This window comes from Malaclemys terrapin, chromosome 18 (genome assembly GCF_027887155.1).
Source record: "Malaclemys terrapin pileata isolate rMalTer1 chromosome 18, rMalTer1.hap1, whole genome shotgun sequence".
NCBI classification, from domain to species: Eukaryota; Metazoa; Chordata; order Testudines; family Emydidae; genus Malaclemys; species Malaclemys terrapin.
In genome coordinates, this window is record NC_071522.1 from 8,948,159 (window position 1) to 8,969,116 (window position 20,958).

The following is a 20,958-nucleotide window of genomic DNA, read 5'->3' on the forward strand; positions in this document are numbered from 1 at the left end:
GGAGATCCGGGTTCAATTCCCAGCTCTGCAACAGACCTCCTGCGGACGTTGCATAAACCACTTAACCTCTCTTTGCCGAAGTTCCTCATCTGTAAATTGAAGGTAGGACTTTTCTGCCTCACAGGTGTGCTGTGAGGGTAAATGTTGGGAAGGCATTCAGACTAGAATGACCAGAACTAGAGAAGAGCCAGTTAACAAATAACATTGCTGTATACTATAACAGTAATACCCAGCTCTTGTTCTTTTCAGTCGACTAGAACACAGATCTCCCGAGCCCCAGTGCTCTTGCCACTAGGAAACGCTGCCTCGCATTATCGCACTCAGGCAGCTGTGTCACTTCAATGGTACATGACTCTATTTGGTCTCAGTACTGATTCAAAGATGCTCGTTGTTGAAGGCCGGAGCAAAGGCTTTTAGATGTGACTCATGATTTTGGGTGCCTCCATTTTTGGGTCCCCAACTTGAGACACTTCGAAAGGACCCAATTTTCATGAAGTACCGAGCTCCTTCTAAAAGCCCGGCCCCTCTTAAAGTGCTCTCTAGTCAGGCATCCATATTTTGAAGCAACCAGAATCACTAGTCCCTTTTGAAACCTTGGCCTGGCTGTCTGCATTCTCAGAGACTCAAACTGCAAGCATGAAACTACCAGATGGCAAAATTAAAAGACTATATTAAGGGTGCACTCAGGCAATATGCAAAGCACATACATCAAAACTATTATTAACTTCAAAAAATACAGGTTAGAGGAGTTCTGCCGTTTTGATAATGACTACAGAAGTAGCATCCAAAAGCTCATGTAATCCTTTAATAAAAGGCTCAGTGGGCTGTAAACATCCTGCCGGAATCGAAGATCATTATTGAAAATAAAATGAATGGTTTGCAAAGCAACTATCAATCCAGCATAGGAACAATTTATAAGCACCACTCCTCTGCCCGCAACACAATAACGTGTAGCCGAGGCTCTCACAGGCTATTTAAAAACGTTCAACAGGGACCGAGAGCTGCTCTGCTCTGGGGAACCTGATGTGTCCTCCTGCAAGTACAACCAAATCATCAATGATCACACAACTGAATTCCCAGATTTTGTTAGGAGACTATCAGGGCTTTAATGCCAGTCAACAGGGCCACCCAGAGGATTCAGGGGGTCTGGGGGCACTTCAGTGGCGGGTCCCGGGGCGGAAGGACCCCCCGACCACCAAATTGCTGCCGAAGACCAGGAGCGGAAGAAGCTCTGGGGCCCCGGGTCCCATGAGAGTTTTCCAGGGCCCCCGGAGCGAGTGAAGGACCCCGCTCCAGGGGCCCTGAAAAACTCTCATGGGGGCCCCTGAGGGGCCCAGGACAAATTGCCCCACTTGTCCCCCCCTCTGGGCAGCCATGCCAGTCAATAGCTGGAGGCCTGAGACACCATGGCAATGGAAGTCCATTTTTCCCCCATCTCAAAGATCAGCTCACCCTACAATGCCAATATAGAACAACGAACAGTTTCTAGGATGTTGCCCAGACCATTGCTAAGGGTATTGCAGAATGCAACCTGTTGGAGCAATTGGTTTACAAGTAAAGAACAACAATGGTGCAAGAATTCCCAATGAATTATGGTAGTCACTGCATGCACTAGCATTCAAAGGCCATCATATGGTGATGGATTAATAGCAACCAGTTCTTCCCAACGTATTTTGGACTAATTAAAAAAAAATGCAAAAGGGGCAGCTCTCTGAAGCTCTAGGCACTCCTGACACAAATTATTTATAGCAACAAAAAAATGAAACGGTCTTTCTGCCCTGACCAGAATTCAGCCCCGCCCCCCATGCATCACAAAACTCTCCTCCCTTGCACAGATCTTATCCCTTCACAGCTGTCCGAACAAAGAAATGCAGCATGCAGCCTACCCTGCATACCAAAAGACCAGAAATATTTTCTTGAGCAGGAGGGAGCTGGTTCCAAAGTGGAGGGTCCCCCAGAGAGAACGAACTATCAAACCCCTTCCTAGAAAATCAAGGTTGGATCCAGCTCAAATGCCTCTGCTGATGGCAGATTCTGCAGTGTGACATGGAGAGATGCCATCTGTTGGATAGGAAGGTCCCAAGTCATTTAGGACTTAACCAAAAGGAATAGAATGAGGTGGGGTTTAGGCACAGTATTTAATTTCAGAGCAAGAGAGATAAGGAGAGAAAAGATGACTAGTGAAACACATTCTGATTTGCCTACCTCACCTGTAAGAGAAAATTCAAGAGTAACTTGTTTAAAGTATCTGAAAGAGTTTTCAGCAAGATGGCACCTAAAGTCTCCCAAATGGATCTCTTGCACCAATCAAGAATCATGGTCAGAAGACCTTTGCTTAATGTTCCTGGATAACAAGGGAACATTATGCTGGCTTAATAAGGGGACAGAAAGCTGTAGATCCTTTAGAGCAGGGTCACCCAAACTTTGCAGCGGACAGTAACTTTCTGGAAGCTAGAGAGTCCTAAAGTTTGCATGACTTAATTGGCCCATTGGGTTTTCAAGTGAAACTGCTTCGGTTCCATTTCAGTGGCAGGTTTGGAAGAATTAAAACTGGAATATCCCAAAGAACACTGCATAAACTTGCCATTGCATAACCTCGTCACATTACTTCTGACTTGGGAGCCTCCTGCAAAACAATGCATTTTGGGAAGGGTCTTGCCTTCTTTTGTAGGCCACTTCTTAAGAGGACAATCAACTTGAAACCTAATCAATTAAGAAAAAAAAGTTAAAAGTCTTTCCAAGTATTGCACCTGCCCCTGAATCCTGCTAACATCTTTTGTGGTTTTACAATCACGTTGCCCTAATTTAAATTTAACCTGCCTTCTCCTGCATTGCTGTGTGATTGATCCATGCAGTCAAAAAGGGGAACAAAATGACTATTGTACCAGAAGCAAAAATGACTGTGCAAAGCAAAGCAAACAAAACGGGGGAAAGAGAGAAAAATATTCTCTCTGATCAGAGTTTTCATAATCTTAAATGTTACTGTAACAGTTGCAGGTAAAAATAATTTCAGACAGAGGTGTGATTATTAAATTGACAGGGGTCCTTTAGAGACAAAGACGGCACTGCAGACTCAGCAAGCTGCTTTTTGAGTAGTTGGAGTCATCGCCACTTTGGACTCGAAAAGACCTGTTCAGAAAGTCTCAGGGATCCAACTGCTCTACAACAGCTTTCTCTGGTTTCCCCACACAGCCCCAATCCTGAAACAGAATCCTTGTGGACTGAGAAGCCCTTTCGTATAGAGCCCAGTTTAAGTCAGTGGGACACCATGCTAGCATACAGGCCTGTCTGCAAAGATCCAGTTGCAAGATTGAGCCTAAATTTGTTCCTTTCTTGAAAATATGCCCTTCTAACATTATGGTAGTTTCAGGTCTTCAGTGGTCCTGTCACTTTACAGGATGTTTCTGCAACATCCAAAAAGGACCTGGCTCAGAGAACTTTTTTAAAAGAAAATCAAATAGGCATTCTGGTGTTACACACAGGACTTCTGTTATTCCTAAAGCTCTGTTATCAGCTATTGTCATAATTTAATGATTCCACATGAACTCTCTGGATCTCTCTCTCTCTCTCTCTCTCTCTCTCTCTCTCTCTCACACACACACACACACACACACACACACCTTTTACCACCGAAATTTCTGTTAAATGGAAAGCTGATTTTATGATGTATGAAATATTATATTATCACTTATCCAAGCACCACATTCTTCCCTGAGATACACACATGCAACTTGTAATGATTTAGTTACTAACTTTTATTAAAGAAACAAAGCTGTCAACAGTAAAACTTTTTTTTTTAAATATATGCATTATAAATACAAAAGGAAATACTAGTCTGATTTCAATAAATGTACCTACACATTTGATTGTGACTCTTGCTGCAGTTTTTCAAAATATACTTAAAAAAGAGAAGGAATTCAAACTATGCAGTGTTGACTTGTGCTGGCACTCACCTTGCCAAATTGTTCGAAGTATTGCTTTACATCTTCCACTACTGTATTAGCAGATAATCCACCTACAAATATTTTCTTTGTTCTTGTGACCATCTGTAAGAAATTACAAAACAAGCACACAGTTTAACCAGATTATTCAAAACATCATGTGAAAAAATAAATATTTTTCAAATGCCATCCCTAACCAAGTTAATGAGACTATTTCTTCACGAAAGCAATTCAGAATCTATTCAATTATATTTGGTATTTCTTGTTTTGTTTTGTTTGAGGGGAGGCTGGGTATAGGCATTCGATAATACTGTCCTAGTCCCCTGAGATTTTTTTTTTAATAAATGTTTTTATTGTGGTTCTCAATGCAAACATAACTGAAGAAAGTTACATTATAGGATCAGATTTCCTGTGCCTACTAGCTGTAGCTTCAAAAAGATACAAGCAGGTGATCAGTGATTATATTGCACATAAGGGATTCATAGATGCCAAGGCCAGAAGGGACCACTGTGATTCTCTAGTGAGTCTGACCTCCTGTTATAATACAAGCCATAGGATTTCCCCTGAATTAATTCCTGTTTGAACTAGAGCATATCTGGATTTAAAAATTGCCAGGGATGGAGAAGCCTTTACAGCCCTTGGCCAGTTGTTCCAATGGTTAATTACCCTCACCCCTAGGGTTGCCAATTTTCTAAACGCAACAAAACCAAACACCCTGGCCCCACCCTTTCTCCAAGGTCCTGCCCCCCACTCAGTCCATCCCCCATCCCTCCGTCGCTCACTCCCCCACGCTCACTCACTTTCACGGGGCTGGGGCAGGGGGTGAGGGCAGGCAGCTCCCAGAAGCGGCTGGCATGTCCAGCTCCTAGGCGGAGGGGCCAGCGGGAGCTGCGGAGCCAGCGTTCGGAGCGGAGGCAGCTGCAGCATGCGGCGCCTCAGGGGCCGCCCCTACGCCTAGGAGCCATACATGGTAGAAGCTTCTGGGAACCGTGTGGGGCCAGGGCACGCAGGGAGCCTGCCTTAGACCTGCTGCTGCGCCGCCGACTGGACTTTTAGCAGCCAGGGTCAGTGGTCCCTTTTCAACCGGGCTTTCCGGACACCTGCCAACTCTACTCACCATTATAACTGTGTTATTATTGTCCATGGATCAGATTAAAAGGAAATGCCCACTTTATTTAGATTTTAGAATAACTACAAAGACACCTAGCCACCCTAACATGCATTAACAATGCCATTTAAATCCCAGCAGCATTAAAATAATCAATTCAGCAGGAGCTCAGGCAGCCACCTACAGAAATTTCTTTTTGCCTCTTCATAGTCTAGGAAGCATGCCCTCTGCCCGCTCCAAAAGCTCTGTAGAACAGTGGTTCTCAACCAGGGGCCGGGGCCCCCTGGGGGGCTGCCAAGCCAGACAAGTATTAGCCTCACTGGTGCCCAGGATAGAAAGCTGAAGCCCCACCACATGGGGTTGAAGCCCGGGGCCCTGAGCCCTGCCACCTGGGGCTGAAGCCAAAGCCTGAGCAATGTAGCTTCGTGGGAGCCCCCATGGCATGAGGCCCCAGGCAACGGCTCCGCTTGCTACCCCCAACACCGGCCACGGCTTTTATTTGCAGAAAATCAGTTACTGTGGCACAGGTGGGCCGTGGAGTTTTCATAGCATGTTGGGGGGGTCTCAGAAAGAAAGAGGTGGAGAACTTCGGGTGGAGAACGTGTCTTTTTCAGCATGCCCAGAAGGTCATCAAATTTGGACTATTTCCAATCAGAGGTGGAGAGCAAGTTCCAGAATCCTGGAGCCCTCACAGAGAATGCCCTGCCAGCAGCTCCCCTTTTGTAACACCTGAGATTCATCACATTGGGGTTCCGTCAGCCCTGCCCGCAGTCCACCCCCGTTCCTCACAGGTTCTGCCCCCACTCTGCCCCAGGTCCTGGCCCCACCCCACTAGCCCCCCACCACCATGCCCCTCCTCATCCCCCGGCCCCCTGCTGGCTTGCTACGTCCCTCCTCAGTCCCCCCACCCACCACTCGCCTCCTCACCTCCCCGCCCGCCGCTCGCTCGCCTCTTCACCCCCCACCTGCCACTCACCCCTACAGTGCCAATTTGCCCTCTGCCAGGTGAGTGCTCGCCCACCCTCCGCCTCTTCCCGCCCCTGCACCGCCCTTGCTCCGCCCCCATTCCACCCCCTTCCCCCAAGTCCCCGCCCCTGCCCTGCCTCTTCTCTGCCGCGTCCCCACTCCTCCCCTTCCCGCCTGGAAAGCGCTAAGCACCACCAAACAGCTGTTAGGCAGCGGGAAGCGCTGGGAGGTGGGGAGGGGGAGACACGAGGTGGTGGGAGCTTGGCTGCAATTTTTCCGCATGGGTGCTCCAGGGTTGGAGCACCCACGGAGTCGGCGCCTCCCTCCCACTTGCCTCCTTACCTGAATATCGGGACAAATGGCGTTCCGATCGTACATTGATTGGGGATGCAGGACAAAGGCTTAAATATCGGGACAGTCCTGATTTTATCAGGACATCTGGTCACCCTAGCCCCTATTAACAGCAGCTATGGCAGTATGGCATGGGGAAAGAGGTGGACAGTCACATAAGTCACTCCAAGGCCAGTTAGGGCTTTGTAGGGCAGAATCAAAACTTTAAACTCCATCAACAGGCAGCCAATGCACATCAGGAGCACGAATGTCATATGATCCCAGAGAGATGACTGGCTCAGTAAGCAAGCTGCTACCTTCTGCACTTTAATGCCACTTTTTTCTGTATGGCCTAGCTATTTTGGGAATGAAGAGTAAGACAGACCATACAGAAAAAGATCCTTAATGCTGGTGAAAAGAACTAGCAGACAGTATCAAACCCAACATATATTTTGAAAGTTTATGGCTGTTTACTAACTGAAAGCACAGCTAAAATGGGTACACAGAAATGCCACGTATAAAAACCTGATTTTATGTGTTCCATCAGACACAGAATGGGCTTGGCAGAGGCATTCCAGCTTACAAAGGGTATAGTGAAAAATGCATCACTCACTCCTTTTTACTTTGCCCCATAACCTGAGAACAAGGAGTCTGTTAAATTAATGGCTGGTAAATATAGAACCAATAAAAGGAAATAGCAGCATGGATAGTCAGCCTGGGTAATTCATTTCTGCAACTATTCAACTGAAATGCAGGGGCTGGATTTTTTTTTTTTTTTTTTAAAGGGCCAGATATATTTTATGACAATTGGCAAAGTTTAAAATTATGCAAATTAGTGTCTTGTCTACCCGGAGGATTTGGCCTGACTCGCCAGCCAAGAGGATAGCTACAACAGTGCAAATCCCCTAATATAGACTGGCACAGCCATTATTTGTGTTGGTGGAGGTTAGTCTAGTTTCAAGCAAGAATAAATCGCCATTGGTGAAAATAGCCTGTCTTTGACTGTCTATGCCAGGGGTCTGCAACCCCTTTCAGAAGTGGTGTGCCGAGTCTTCATTTATTCACTCTGATTTAAGGTTTTGCGTGCCAGTAATAATTTTAACCTTTTTAGAAGGTCTCTTTCTATAAGTCTATAATATAGAACTAAACTATTGTTGTATGTAAAGCAAATAAGGTTTTTAAAATGTTTAAGAAGCTTCATTTAAAAATTAAATTAAAATGCAGAGCCCCCCGGACCGGTGGCCAGGACCCGGGCAGTGCCACCGAAAATCAGCTTGCGTGCCGCCTTCCGGTCTATGCTAAGGCTTTGTATTGGTGCTACTACACAGGTGACTAGCCACGACTGACTGAAACTGGGTCAAGTCTCCAATACAGGCAAGGCCTAAGGCAAGCAAAATTGAATCCCATGTTCCTTGCTGTAAATCTACAAGGAGTCGGAAAGGAATCCTTCCATTCCTTACAGCAAAAACACACGGGAACTCTCTCTTCATTTGAGGTATCAAGTACTAGCCTTGGGCTAAAGCAGGATCCCAAACTAGGTTTGAGCTGGTATTACAAACTCTTAAGGTCCTAAGGATATACACAAAGAAAAGCACAATCAATCCTGCTTCAAACCAACCAGGAAGCCTTAAATAGCTGAAAAGTCAGATGCCTACAAATTAACAGTTTTCTAGACAGCACCCTGGGAGCCTTAATCATGATCCCTCCAGCAGAAAGACAAACATTCCCAAAGATGGCTAAGAAAAAAAAATAAAAAAGCTACTGGCTTGTGTGTGCACCCAAGGAAGGACCAGAAGACTCTTGCTTTAACAAAAAAATAAACAGTGTTGGAAACTCCAGGCATGCACAGTCAAGACCAGAACCTCAGTTACTGAGCCATTCTATCAAGGACTGCCTTAAGTTACAGATATTGGTACACTACTCTAACCGATTGGTGTAAATGGCTACAGAATTTACTAACAGCTTGTCTATACAGGGACTCTGGAATAGTTATTGTTGATGAACTCCATAAATGGACACTTACTCCAGATTAAGAGTGCTGCCCTCTGAATTAGCTTAATCTGGATTTAACATGTTCTTTACCTTATTCCAGATTAATTTTCACAGGCAGACAAACCCTCAGAGCCTTCCACATTATAAAAGCGTGGGATAATTAGATTCCATTTACTTGTTCCCTGCTCCCAACAAAAAAGCCACACACTCGGGTGTGTGCTTTCAAAGTTAACCAGGCCTACAAGAGAAACCAGGTTGGATTTTAGCCAACAGTCCTCTAGTAAAGTAGATAATCTCTCTATGCTTAAAGTGTAGCGGGGGAGAAATGCTGTCTCCACACAGTACCTTCGCTTTGATACTGCCTTGCCCACTTCAAAACCATGTCCAATTATAATTGACACAGCCGTAACCTTGGAGCTGCAACTACTGTCTGAGCAACAAGGCTTCTGACACAGATTCCAACCACGTTAGGCGCGTATACAAGTAGTATTAAAGTTATGCTTGGTCGTGACGACACTCAAACACTCTGACAAACACAAGGCTCTGTCCTGCAAATCAGATCCCATTGGAATCAATGGTGCTTCCAAAACCAGAATCTGCCCAGTTGGATCCATTGGACGACTAAAGACAGCCTTCCACCTCTACCAAGCTCAGACTCTGAACAAAAAACCCGGAGTATAGAAAAAAGTTAACATCACTCCAATTTCCAATGCTATCAAAACCTACTATAGATATTTCCCCGAATTGTCACCACAACCATGATTTAGAGACTTTCATTTTATTTATTTATTGGAGGGGGAGGGGGGGGAGAGAGAGAGAGAGAGAGTGTGTGTGAGAGTGTGTGTGTGTGTGGGGGGGGGGGGATCAGAATTCAATTATTCCTTTCCTCTCTGCAATCTGGGATTCAACAACTGATGTCCAAGCATATATTTTCCTGTAGAAAATTGTCATTTACAAATAAGAATTGGCTGAAGCCGACTTGCAACGAAAGGATTTTGCCAGGCTGTGAAGAGCCCTCTTGCCTGTTGCATTTGATTTAAGATTGAGCCAACGCTCTGGTGTCATACATAAGAGGGAGGAAGGCAATTATTCTAAGTAATATTTGAAATCATCATCATTCTTTAGATTCGACCAAGAAAGAAAGAAAAAGCTACTTCTTTTGGAAGCAAGACAGAAGGGTAAATAAAATAAAATAAAATAAAATCACTGTTTCAATAGATTCATTCAAAGCAAGTATTTGTAATGACAAGCAAATGCACAACATTTTAATGCCCAGACATGTGTTGCAAGGTGGGAAGTGGTTTCAGAAAGCAGCTCTTTGGTACAAAAGAAGCACAAAATTAAGTCTGCTTTTGCAATCTATGTTTTCCTGAAAAGACAGTTCAATTGCTTTGTGATACATGCTCCCCTCAGCGAATGAATACAAGTATTTTGTTGCCTTAGCAATTCTTCCAACCCTGACATGCTTAAATACGAGATTTCTTTGTCTTCCCTCTACCCATGCCACAAGCCACCCCACAGAGCCAGTCAGTGTGAACGTCCAGGACACCAACAACTCAAGCAAGAGCATCAAGAAAATCAAGATCTCAGGTTTGGCACCACACAGACATCTGTGCCTTAAGCACCACCCAGTAGAAAATGTCCTGTGGACAAGACTGGACATGATGAGCAGGTGTATCCCAGCTCCATCTTCTGCAAGATCTACAGCCCAACATCCCTGCTAACAGCCATGAGAAGTGGGGCTTGGCACTGGATGGGAAACTCAAACACACCAACCTGGCCTCCAGCACCATAGTCAAGGAAGGGGCCAATAAGGAGGTACCGGGGTTCCTAGTCTTGTACCATGTGAAGGTAAAGCTGGTCTTGTGTCAGGATGAGGATGTGCCTGTGGCGCTTCCCTTCATGCTAATGCACCCCAAGCCCCCAGAGCAATTCACTTTGTCATGGCCCCAGTCAGCTGTCCCAGAGATGGATGTACCCATCGACGCCAATCTCATTAAGTATGAAACCAACTATGGGCAGGACAATGACATTGTGTTAGAGGACTTCACCCACCTGCAGCTTAAGGGGGACAAGGATGATGACCATTTCTGTTGGAGGGGGGAGGACTGGGCTACACCTTCCCTTCCCTCCCCCATCCCTCCCAGCAGCAAATATGGGGCTGGAGGTCTGTGGATTTCAACCATCTTATGTCTACGCTTTTTTAATTCTCCCCCACCCCTCTGAAAGGGGGCCCCCAAGGATTTTTTTTTCTTTTGTCCTACAGAAAAAAGAAAAGAAAAGGGGGGAAAAAAGAAGAGAAAAGCTATAACCACACCTCCAAACTGTGCATGGTTTATTATTTCACCTTTCTACCTGCTCTGCCTAGGACTATGAATTACTTGACGAATGTGAAAGACTGAGAGCATGTGGTTGTAACAGACATAATGGTTTGAAGGGCAGCATTTTTCAGATAATGACCTCAAAGTGCTTTGCAGACACAAAGTAATGAAAACTCACAACCACAGTGAGATAAGGGACTTCCTGAGGTCAGACAGCAAGTAAACAAAGTGGGAAACAAGAGTCCTGATTCTCAAACCGTGTCTAGACGTGGGATTGGTGGCCAGCAATTTATGTAGCTGGGGCAGACAAGGATAGTTGTGATTTGCAATGGGGGAGCCTACCCCAATTTCAAGCATATGAAGGTTTAACCAGTGTAATTTTCAGCTTTGCTGGCTTCCAGCCATTGGATGGGTGAATTGGGACTAATCCCAATTACAGACAAAGTCTAGGACTCAGGCTTTAACCAGTAAACGCTCTCTCATTAGCCAGACAGATGAGTTCTGAGGCTAGTCTTCACTGGGATAAAATAAATCCAAGTAGCAGAGATTATCCAGAGTGCTGAAACCAAAAGCATTGACCAAGAACCCCAAAATTATCACCTTATTCCAAGTGCGACATGGAAGCCAGCTACCCTCGCCATCCTACTCACAGGAAGGACATCGAACACAATCTTTTACAATGCAGTTTTGTAACAGTTCACAGAAATATTCCAATACTGGAAGTATTACAGTCAAAATCTAAGAGTAGATCAGAAGAAACAAAGGGCAGGTGGTGGGAAGATGACTTGACAGCTCAGTGGTTGTAGGCAGCAGAGAAGAGGATGGATGAGTGTGTTTGGTTTTGGTATTTGTTGGTTTTTAAATTATGTAATTTTTTTCCTCATATAAAACCAGGACCATTTGGGGAAGAAAATAATTGCCATTGTTGCTCAGAAGTCATTTCAATGTAGAGACAATGAAGAGCAGAGAAAATCTTTAAGAATAGAGCTTAAATTTCTTATTTAAAATGTCAAAATCTCTCTAATTTCAATATTTGAATTAAATTTTTCATCCAAACAAAATTTTGCCGGGGAAATAATTTTTTTTAACCAATTATTATTATTATTTTTTAAATGGTAGAGGAATGATGGTCTGGGTAAGAACACTGTGTGAATGCATGGCAAATTCATGTTTACAAATGGTAGTATTCAGCCTCCCCTCTTTCTGAATCCAGGTCTTTGTTCTAAATTTCTCATCCACCGTATTCTAGAGGATTATGTACAGTTTGGAAATAAAATGCTTACGGCTGTTTGCACACTGAAGGTGTAGCTCTGTGGCTATCGCAGGAAATGATAACAGAGAGAGGGATGCAACTTTGGTTATGAAGTCTGTTAATTTTAAGTACCTGCAAAATTGTTCTGTTCCTATACTATGTTGTTGCTGCAGTTAATCGAAGCACATGAGACTGTTACTGAGGAGAGTCGTTTAAGGTTATAATCCCTTTATGGGCCCACGTTTTGAAAAATGTATTTGCCTCTGCAGGCTGAAATTGAGCGAGTCCTGTAATAGTCCTGTGGTAGTGAAACGTGGCTTTAGAGAGGAGTTTTCTGACTTCATGCCAATTTTGCAGAGGTTGGATTATAATCAGATTGTTTTTAGCCATATTGGGTAATTCCTGGTTTAAACAATAGGCTAAAGAGTCAATCTGAAAGATGAAACGCCTGTCCTATTCAATCATGTGTCATATCAACCATACATGATGTGGGATAGAAGTGAAGTGTCGCCATTCGCATAGTAATGGTGCAAGCTTACAGAGTTTCCAGTTTGGAAGAGCCAGCCTCCCCTCCCCCCTTAATTTCCTTGAATATTTGTAATTTATTAGTGCTAATCCTAGATTTGTTGTTTTTCCACTAGAATTATTTGATAACTTGATCCAGTTCTTTTTTAACAAATAAATGGCATTTAAAGTAATTAGGGACTTTGCAACAGTCAAAGCATTTCTGATTCTCAAAGTATCTATTCACATTTTCAGATAAGAAAAGGTCAAATTCTTTTTTAACTTGGAGGTTACCTATCAGAACAATGTAAGGTCAAGGTTTTAAAAAGATGGTTTTCCTAGTGTTATTTTCATACGGCTTTTCTTGTTGAACCCTTCTTGTTTTGGGAAGCATGGACTATTAAAACTTCACACAGGTAAACTTTACATTTCCCCATCAGTGATGATGAAGTAATTTTGAGTGTGCCATTACATTTAAAAACAAAAAAACAAAAAACAAAACATCCCTCTATGAAGTAAAAAGTGTGTTGAAGTTGGGGTCACCCAACAGATGTGGTTCTCTTAGGAGTAAAAATCACCTTTATAGAAGTACATGGCAGCAGGGTCAGAGATTATCTTTTAAAAGCCATGGAAGACAGGAGAGATTCCAGAAGACTGGGAAAAAGGGCAAATATAGTGCCCATCTATAAAAAGGGAAATAAGGACAACCCAGGGAATTACAGACCAGTCAGTCTAACTTATTTACCCAGAAAGATAATGGAGCAAATAATTAAGCAATCAATTTGCAAACATCTAGAAGATAATAAGTAACACTCAGCATGGATTTGTCAAAAACGAATTGTGTCAAACCAACCTGATATCTTTCTTTGACAGGGTAACAAGCTTTGTGGATAGGGGAGAAGCGATAGATGTGGTATATCTTGACTTAAGTAAAGCTTTTGATACTGTCGCGCATGACCTTCTCATGAACAAACTAGGGAAATGCAACCTAGATGGAGCTAGTATAAGGTCGGTGCCTCTGGAGTTAGTTGTTTATAATCTCAGCTAACGGTGTGTACATGAGACATTCATTCAGCCTTCATTTCCCAGGCATTTCAATTTGACAGAGCTTGACTGGAGGACTAAGGTGTAAAACTTTTATCTGCATCACAAATTGGGGAAAGTAATTTAAATTGAGAGGAAATTAATTAGATATAAAGCTAAAATGTTTCTCAGGATATCTTTCTCTCTACATGTGTGTGTGTGTATATATATATATATATATATATATATATATATATATATATATATAAGCAAAAGCATTATAGCTTGCTCACCTAATCTGCAGTTTGACATTTCATCACTCTTGGTGTCTATTGCCTTCTAAATCGGTTTATAATTGGAAAAATTATCTTTAGTATATGCGCTGAAATATATTTCATACTCCATTGTGCTGTACATTCTGGCTACCATACAACGTATGATTAAAAACAATAATAACTCACCTAATGGGGAAAGTGATCTTGTAACTAAATTACCAGAACTCTTCAGCAGAATACCAAACCAAAGGCAAGAATTCTCCAACGTTTGTTGAGTCTGGGACTCCACGAACAAGTTCCAAAAGGCTTTTTTTTTTTTTTTTTTTTTTAAATGAATGCAACAGCTTCTATGAAAGAGTCAACATTTACCAAGAGCTGCCAATTATTTACTGTTCTTCGAACAGAGGAGAAAAGCATCATATCCCCATTATCACTAGGTGGTTGGCAAATGATGGTTTTTCATGGTGAGAGCTACAGCTGTGTTTTATTTGCTATAAAACAGACACTGGAGTTTATGCACAATGGGTTATATTCATTCCTATGCTGAGAGTCAGCACATGGCCTACGTGCCACTTATGATGTACTGAAGCACTCAAAATAGGTTTTAGGTGGGACTTAAATGGTGCACATGGCTTGTACTTGCCCTCCGCACAGGAGTGAATTTTACCCTGTCCGATTAGTATCCAGTCACAAAAACGTAGCACTGTGAAACTGATGTATCAAGTGGCTCTTTTAGGCCATGTAAACACGCTGGGCCAGATTCTTGTGACAGTAGATCAGTGTAGCTCCACTGAGCAACAAGGGAGCTGGATTCTGTTCTCCCTTAGGTATCTCAAACAAAATTGTCAACTTGGTTCCTGCTGCAGAGTCTCTGTGGCTACTATTGAAAAAAACCTCAAGTTCTTTATTCCGTCACAGGTACAGCGGAAGCTATAGTTGCATTAGTACCCAAGACTTCCCCATGGCTCCCAGAGTCAAACTGTAACCCTTTTTGAGAGGGATCAGCTCTCAGAACAAGGGCCGCTCATCCTCCATGCCCAAACATCCTTCGCCTCTCTGCTAACGTCATCCCAAAAAGCTGTCAGTCAGTGACAACGCTGTTCTCAGTAGGAGCTGCTGGATATTGAGAACTTTGTTTAGGTGCCTAAATGGGAGAACCATTCTCTTGAAAAACTGCCCCCAAATGTGGGTGTCAAGATCTTTTGGGGGAGAAAAAAAATCTGGTCAATTCAATTCAATGAATATTAAAGACTACAATGAAATTCACCAGTAAGAACTTGTCCTCTAGAGAGCCATTCACCCAACACTACCGGAATTAGGTATATACCACCTCCCTCTCAGCTGTTTTCTATTGCCATGTTCTAGTAAACAGTTTCCTGAATTACTGAAGCATTGAGGAGATGGGGGGGGGGGCAGAGAGAAAATCTATTTTAAGTTTACCTGGTTACTTTAGCTTCTTTTCACTATATGGTCTAAATAAAACTAAATTCTCCACAGAGTGCAGAAAACTTAGTTCATGTGCAGGTCTGGCTACTGTTCGACAACATTTAAATGATGTAGCCAGTGTTGTTGTAGCCAGATTGGTCCCAAGATGTTAAGAGAGACAAGGTGGGTGAGGGAACATCTTTTATTGGACCAACTTCTGTTGGTGAGAGACAAACTTTCCAGCTTACATAGTGACCAGAAGAAGAGTTCTCTGTAAGCTCAAAAGCTTCTCTCTCTCACCAAAAGAAGTTGGTCCAATAAAAGATATTACCTCACTTCCCTTGTCTATCATTTAAATTATCTCAATTTATTTTTATTTCTATTGCAGTAGCACCTCAGGACCACAAACAGGCGTTTGGAGGTCCAATTGAACTTAGCACTATGGGTAGGATTTTCAAAAGTGCCAAAGAGATTTAGGGGCCCACGTCCCACTGGAAAATAATACGACTTGTGCTCCTCTGTCAACGAGGCTTTTTTTTTTTTTAAATGTCACCTTGAACAAAGAACACAGATAAGGCTCTCTGCCCCAGAGACCTCACAATCAAAGACACTGTAAGAATATTTAGTGGGAATGCATCATTGACTAGCCATTACCAAGATTTACTGATGTTGGTGATTAAATTATACTGTACTCCTGCAATGAAATGAGATCTGCCAAGAAAAGAAACTATGACCACAGAAATTTTGTCCTACAGTAAGGCGTATGTTTATGAGGGACTGTGTTTATAGAGGACATGTTCACAGGCGACTTGGAAGCAAGGATCTACAAGTTATCTGCATCGGAAGGGCCCTTTCAGCTACAGCTGGAGAAAATATGTCAAGCTGAGAAACTTGAGCCGTGGAGCTTTCCAAAACATATTGCAAAGGAGCACAGCTATTATCTGTCCGAGCTTTAGCAAGTAGAGAAGGTCTAGTGAAGAGAAAGGCTCTGTACGGAAGTCGGATGGGACTGCGAAAAGCAATTTCTGCTCACACACACAGTGGGACAGATCCTCAGCTGCGGTCAACTGTCACAGCCCCATTTGAAAGCAGCGGAGCCTGGACAACTTATACAGGATCTGCTCCCAGTGTGGAGCGACCTCTTGGATGATAACCACAAACCAAGATTTTCCAACCTGCGTGCCTAAAGTTAGATTCTGGAATCTATACTGAGGCACTTGAATGACCTGATTTTTTTCCGGCTTCTGTTGATTCAAAAATCTCAACCAAGAATTGTTCCCTGTGTTTGTGTGATTAAAGTTCTAACCGTCCCAATTAAAATCCGTAATCTCAGAGCAAAGACGCTAGGCAAAACTGAATACGCATCTTCCATCGTTGACATATTTGCATACAGCTGCAGCTTTCTGCCTACAGAACAGCAGTTCCCGGGCACTGCAGAGCCAAGCAGAAGCGCTCGCGCTTTGCTCACTTGGGAAGGAAAGATCTAATGGCTCGGGGACTAGGTAACAAGAGTCTGGGGACTTTCACCACTAGGGCATGTCTGACCAAACATCGTTAACAGCTAATGGCTGTTCTTGTCAAAAATATATGGGAGGTCTCAATCCCATTCCTAGTCAGCAGGTGTCCACATCACAAATAGCACTGACTGGCAGCTGAAAGATGGCAGGAAAAAAATGTGACTGCATCTACAGTAGAGGAGGGTAGTCCTATCAGGTTAGGGTTAGCACCACTACCCCATATGGCACCTGTTTAATACACCGCTATCTCGATATAATGTGATCCGATATAACACCAATTTGGATATAACGGGGTAAAGCAGCGCCCTCGCAGGGGCTGTTCGTTCCCCCCCCCCCCGGGGGGGGGGGAACGGACTGCGCACTCTGGTGGATCAAAGCAAGTTCAATATAACGCGGTAAGATTTTTTGGCTCCCGAGGACAGCGTTCTATTGAGGTAGAGGTGTAGTTTGATGGGCTTTTACAGCACTATCAACCCAGCGCTTTTCCAAGCACACACCTGCAAACAAGATAAATAGAAAGAAAAAAATATTTGGAGGCAGATAGGTCAGAGGCCAGTGGGAAAAGAAATCAGAACACAGAGTCAGATACAACTGGAAACAAATATATCCTCCTCCTGTTCTTCAAGGGTTCATATTTTCCCCCAGCTGCACACACAAACAAACCCCTGCAAAAAAGTTTGTGGCTCGTACAGTGCAGGATGACATATTTTAAGTAGACCACTACTTAGTAATCGAATAGCTCGTGTCAACTACTGTTTCATAATAACCCTGTCCAATCAGTGTCAACACTGTGTTAAGATTCTAGGCAGTATTCTGACAAGAAAAGAAAGCTTTGGGGGAGGGGGGGGAATGTTTAAAGCAATTTACCTCCCTCCCAAACTACTCCAGATGATTTCTCAAAAAGAACAAATGGAAACTTTAACCCTTAGCCTTGATTAATTTCATCTACATAATATAGATGCACATGGCAATCAGTTACTGATGAGCAAGTTTTCCTTAATCTGCTGAGCAAAGCTGATATCTATGCAACACTCCACTTTCAAAAGGATGATCTTCTCATCTGATGCGAGACCACTGAGCTCTTGAGCAATGCCTGGCTTTTCCTTGCCATGGCTTTTGAAACAGACTTCTCTACATCCCCGTACAGGGAAATATCACTTTTTTCTTTCATCTTTTCATTTTCCCAGGGGGATTAGGTGTGTTGCGAGAATCATCACATCACTCCAACCCTCCCCCACCATGGGGAAAAAAGTGTCCTCCCCCATCAGAGATCCTGCCGGCCACTCAAGGAACGGTACAGTTGTGACTCTAAAAGCCGAACGAATTCTCCTTCTGCCTGCTGGTCAAGCAGCCATGATGGCTTCAAGAAGGAGACAAGCATGTGAATCAGGAGAAGACGCCCCCAGTTTACACAGAGCAGTGAAAGACTTTCCTTACTTAACCTTCAGCCAGCCTTAACCCAGGCAGTGGCCTCAGTCTAACCAATAAAGATGGCGACTAAAACACAAGATAGGAACTCAAAACTCTTGGCTTCTACCTCCCAGCTGTGCTCTCTATTCACTTTGTGACCATGGGGGCAAGTCTATAGGCTTGACTCTGAAAGATGCTTTGGTGGACTGGGGCCACAATACTCAGCATTTAAGCACAAATTTAACTCCAAGCGTGCGAGAAATCTCCACTGCTGGATCAGGCCAGACTGCAGAGGTGGAATATAGTTTTGTGGGGCCCCTCCCTACCCCTTCCGCCTGCAGTCCCCCCGACCCCCTCCCTACCCCTTCCGCCTGCAGTCCCCCCGACCCCCTCCCAGCACTTCAGCCAGGGATTGGGGTCAGAGCGTGGGGGCTTCCCCCACCTGCTTGGCACTCCTAAAGGGGAGCAGGATCGGGGCGTGGGGACTTGCCCCATTTCCTGGCAGGTGCGCCGGGCGGGCCGAGCGGGGTCAGGGCACCCATTTTCTGAGGTCCCCCAATTGGCCAGGGCCCCTTGGCCCAGTGACTAATCCGCCACTGATAACACCTTGCAGAATCAAGCCCTTTGTGCCTACGTTTCCATGCCTATAAAAGGTATGGGGGCAGGCGGATATGTATAGTCTACCCAGGCATGTTGTGAAGGTTCATTCAATAAGATCTCTAAACTGCCAAGAGCCTGATTGGAAGGTACTGAAAAACTGCAAGATATTATTGTTGATATTATTTATTATTATTAAAGAAGTTTATTTTTATATATATTGTTCTGAGCTAAGATGATTATACCAAGAGAGAGAAATCAGCCAAAGACTCCAAAACAATATATTATTTCTCCTTTATATCAATGTCTTACTGTACATGACTTTTTTGTGCTAGTAACGTATTTCTATAAATCCTCAGAAAGCTTTGCGTTCAGAGTGGGGAAGAACGTGTCAAATAAAATACTACTAATCTAAAGAAACTCATGTCTCCAGTAACATAACTAAATGTGTAATGTTACAGGTGTTTTATAGCCAGGACGTCGGTTCCATTTAGATCATTTTTACAAACCCAGCATGAAATATTTTCCCCAGTACTGGAAACCATGGTTTTGAATCAATTGTTTATTGAAACAGAGAGGCAGTCAGGGAACAGCGGTAACTACTGACCAAAACTTTGAGGACTCGTTTCTCAGTTTTATGCCATCAAGTCAATATCTGGGAAACAGGTTAAGATGCACAGTCCTACGCTGCTGGCTTGAAAGTTCATCTGCCTGCAAATCACAGGCACTGAAGAGGCAGGAAGGGAGCGAGGTAAAGACATATGGGAAGGGAGAGGTATGATCAGTGTTAATAAATGAAGTTAAAGCAATGCATACTGTCAGCGCACTAAGCCATTAGAGACTTCAGTATAAAAAGAGGCCTGAGAAGTGTGTAGTTGGCAATGAAGCCACTCTCCCCATCCCTCACACTTACTGTCCTATAACATACTGTAGTTGTCTCCACTGAGAAACACCAAGCAGTCTTCTTATAACTGAAAACTAAATAGTTCAGTAAAATAATACCTAGCTCTTGTATTGCACTTATCAGCTGATCTCAAAGTGTTTTACAAAAGAGGGCAGTATCATTATCCACATTTCACATGTGAGGAAACACAGCGGCACAGACAGGGGAAGTGTCTTGCCCAAGGTCACCAAGCAGACCAGTGGCAGAGCTGGGAATCAAACCAAGGTCTCCTGAGTCCCAGTCCAGTGTTCTGAAGAGGGAGGCAGGAAGGGAGCAAGGGAAAGGCAAATGTAAATCTGAACAGGTGGAAAAGAAAGAAGGCAGGAAGAGAACAGGACAAAAGGAGGGGAAAGCAGAGAAAAAACAGCAGTTCTGTCTCCAGAAAAGGGGACAGGGGAGTGGGGGGGGGGGGGGAAGAGGGGGAAAAAAAAATCACACCCAAAAAAATAATATAGAAAACCAAGTTTGAATGACCCATGAAATATATATTTCTAGTTAAAACTTAATGTCTTGATGCCACATGAAAACTTCGAGTCACATGACCTCTGGCAGAATTAAACTCTCTCATTGGTCATGATCATCAGGGGCTCATGGAGTTAATTAACACACTTTTTTATTCATTAAGAGGAAGAATGCAAATGCTTCACTGCTTTTATGTTCCTACTGTGAGACACAGATGCTGGGAATCCTCACCTTAGCGTAGGGTGACCAGACTTTCTGATATTATCCCAATATTAGGGGCTCTGTCTTATACAGGCAACTATACCCGCTGCCCCCAAAGGAAGAAAAAAAACAAAACAAAAAAAGTGTCCCAATTTTTCACACTTGTTATTAGGTCACCCTACCTGGGTTCCCGCACTGTCAAGTTTGCCTAAATTAAGGAGCACCAGATATGCATAGCCTGATAGATATAATATCACACACACACACACTGAACGCAGGTATCACCCATATACAATAGATATGCATACACACTATCACACAAACTAAAGAACTCAAGCTATACATTGCATCAATAGATATTATATTATACACACAACATACTGAATGCACATGCACCACTCATATACAACAGATATGCATGCATACACAAACTAAGGAGATGATAAATGTACCGTATTTCCAGATGTATCATCCCATATATTCAATGCATGCACTGCCTGTACACTGTGCATATGCATGTATACCCACCCTCTCACACACACCCAGGTTGAAGGCATACGTCAATTGGCCTGCACAAGTCTGTTTTCAAAGCATATTAATGGGTGGTGCCCAATGTTGAAAGATTTATTGCTCGGAATGATATCTGCTACATGTTGCTTTGTCTCCTAATTGCAATTAGCTTTGCCTTCAG

At 43.6% G+C, this 20,958-nt stretch overlaps 1 protein-coding gene and 1 pseudogene across 14 annotated transcripts in view; one reads left to right on the forward strand and one right to left on the reverse strand.

The window, feature by feature from the left end:
* MSI2 (musashi RNA binding protein 2) overlaps nucleotides 1-20,958 on the reverse strand; it is a 401,448-nt gene that overhangs the window by 288,509 nt on the left and 91,981 nt on the right. For 13 of the 14 annotated variants that reach the window (XM_054008322.1, XM_054008328.1, XM_054008330.1 and 10 more), the window contains one exon: nucleotides 3,954-4,046. The exons of the other annotated variant lie outside the window; for it this stretch is intronic. In XM_054008322.1, the coding sequence (XP_053864297.1) occupies nucleotides 3,954-4,046 (93 nt within the window). The remainder of the gene's footprint in view (nucleotides 1-3,953; nucleotides 4,047-20,958) is intronic. 14 annotated transcript variants of the gene reach the window in all.
* Nucleotides 9,738-16,093, forward strand: LOC128825590 (beta-arrestin-2-like; annotated as a pseudogene).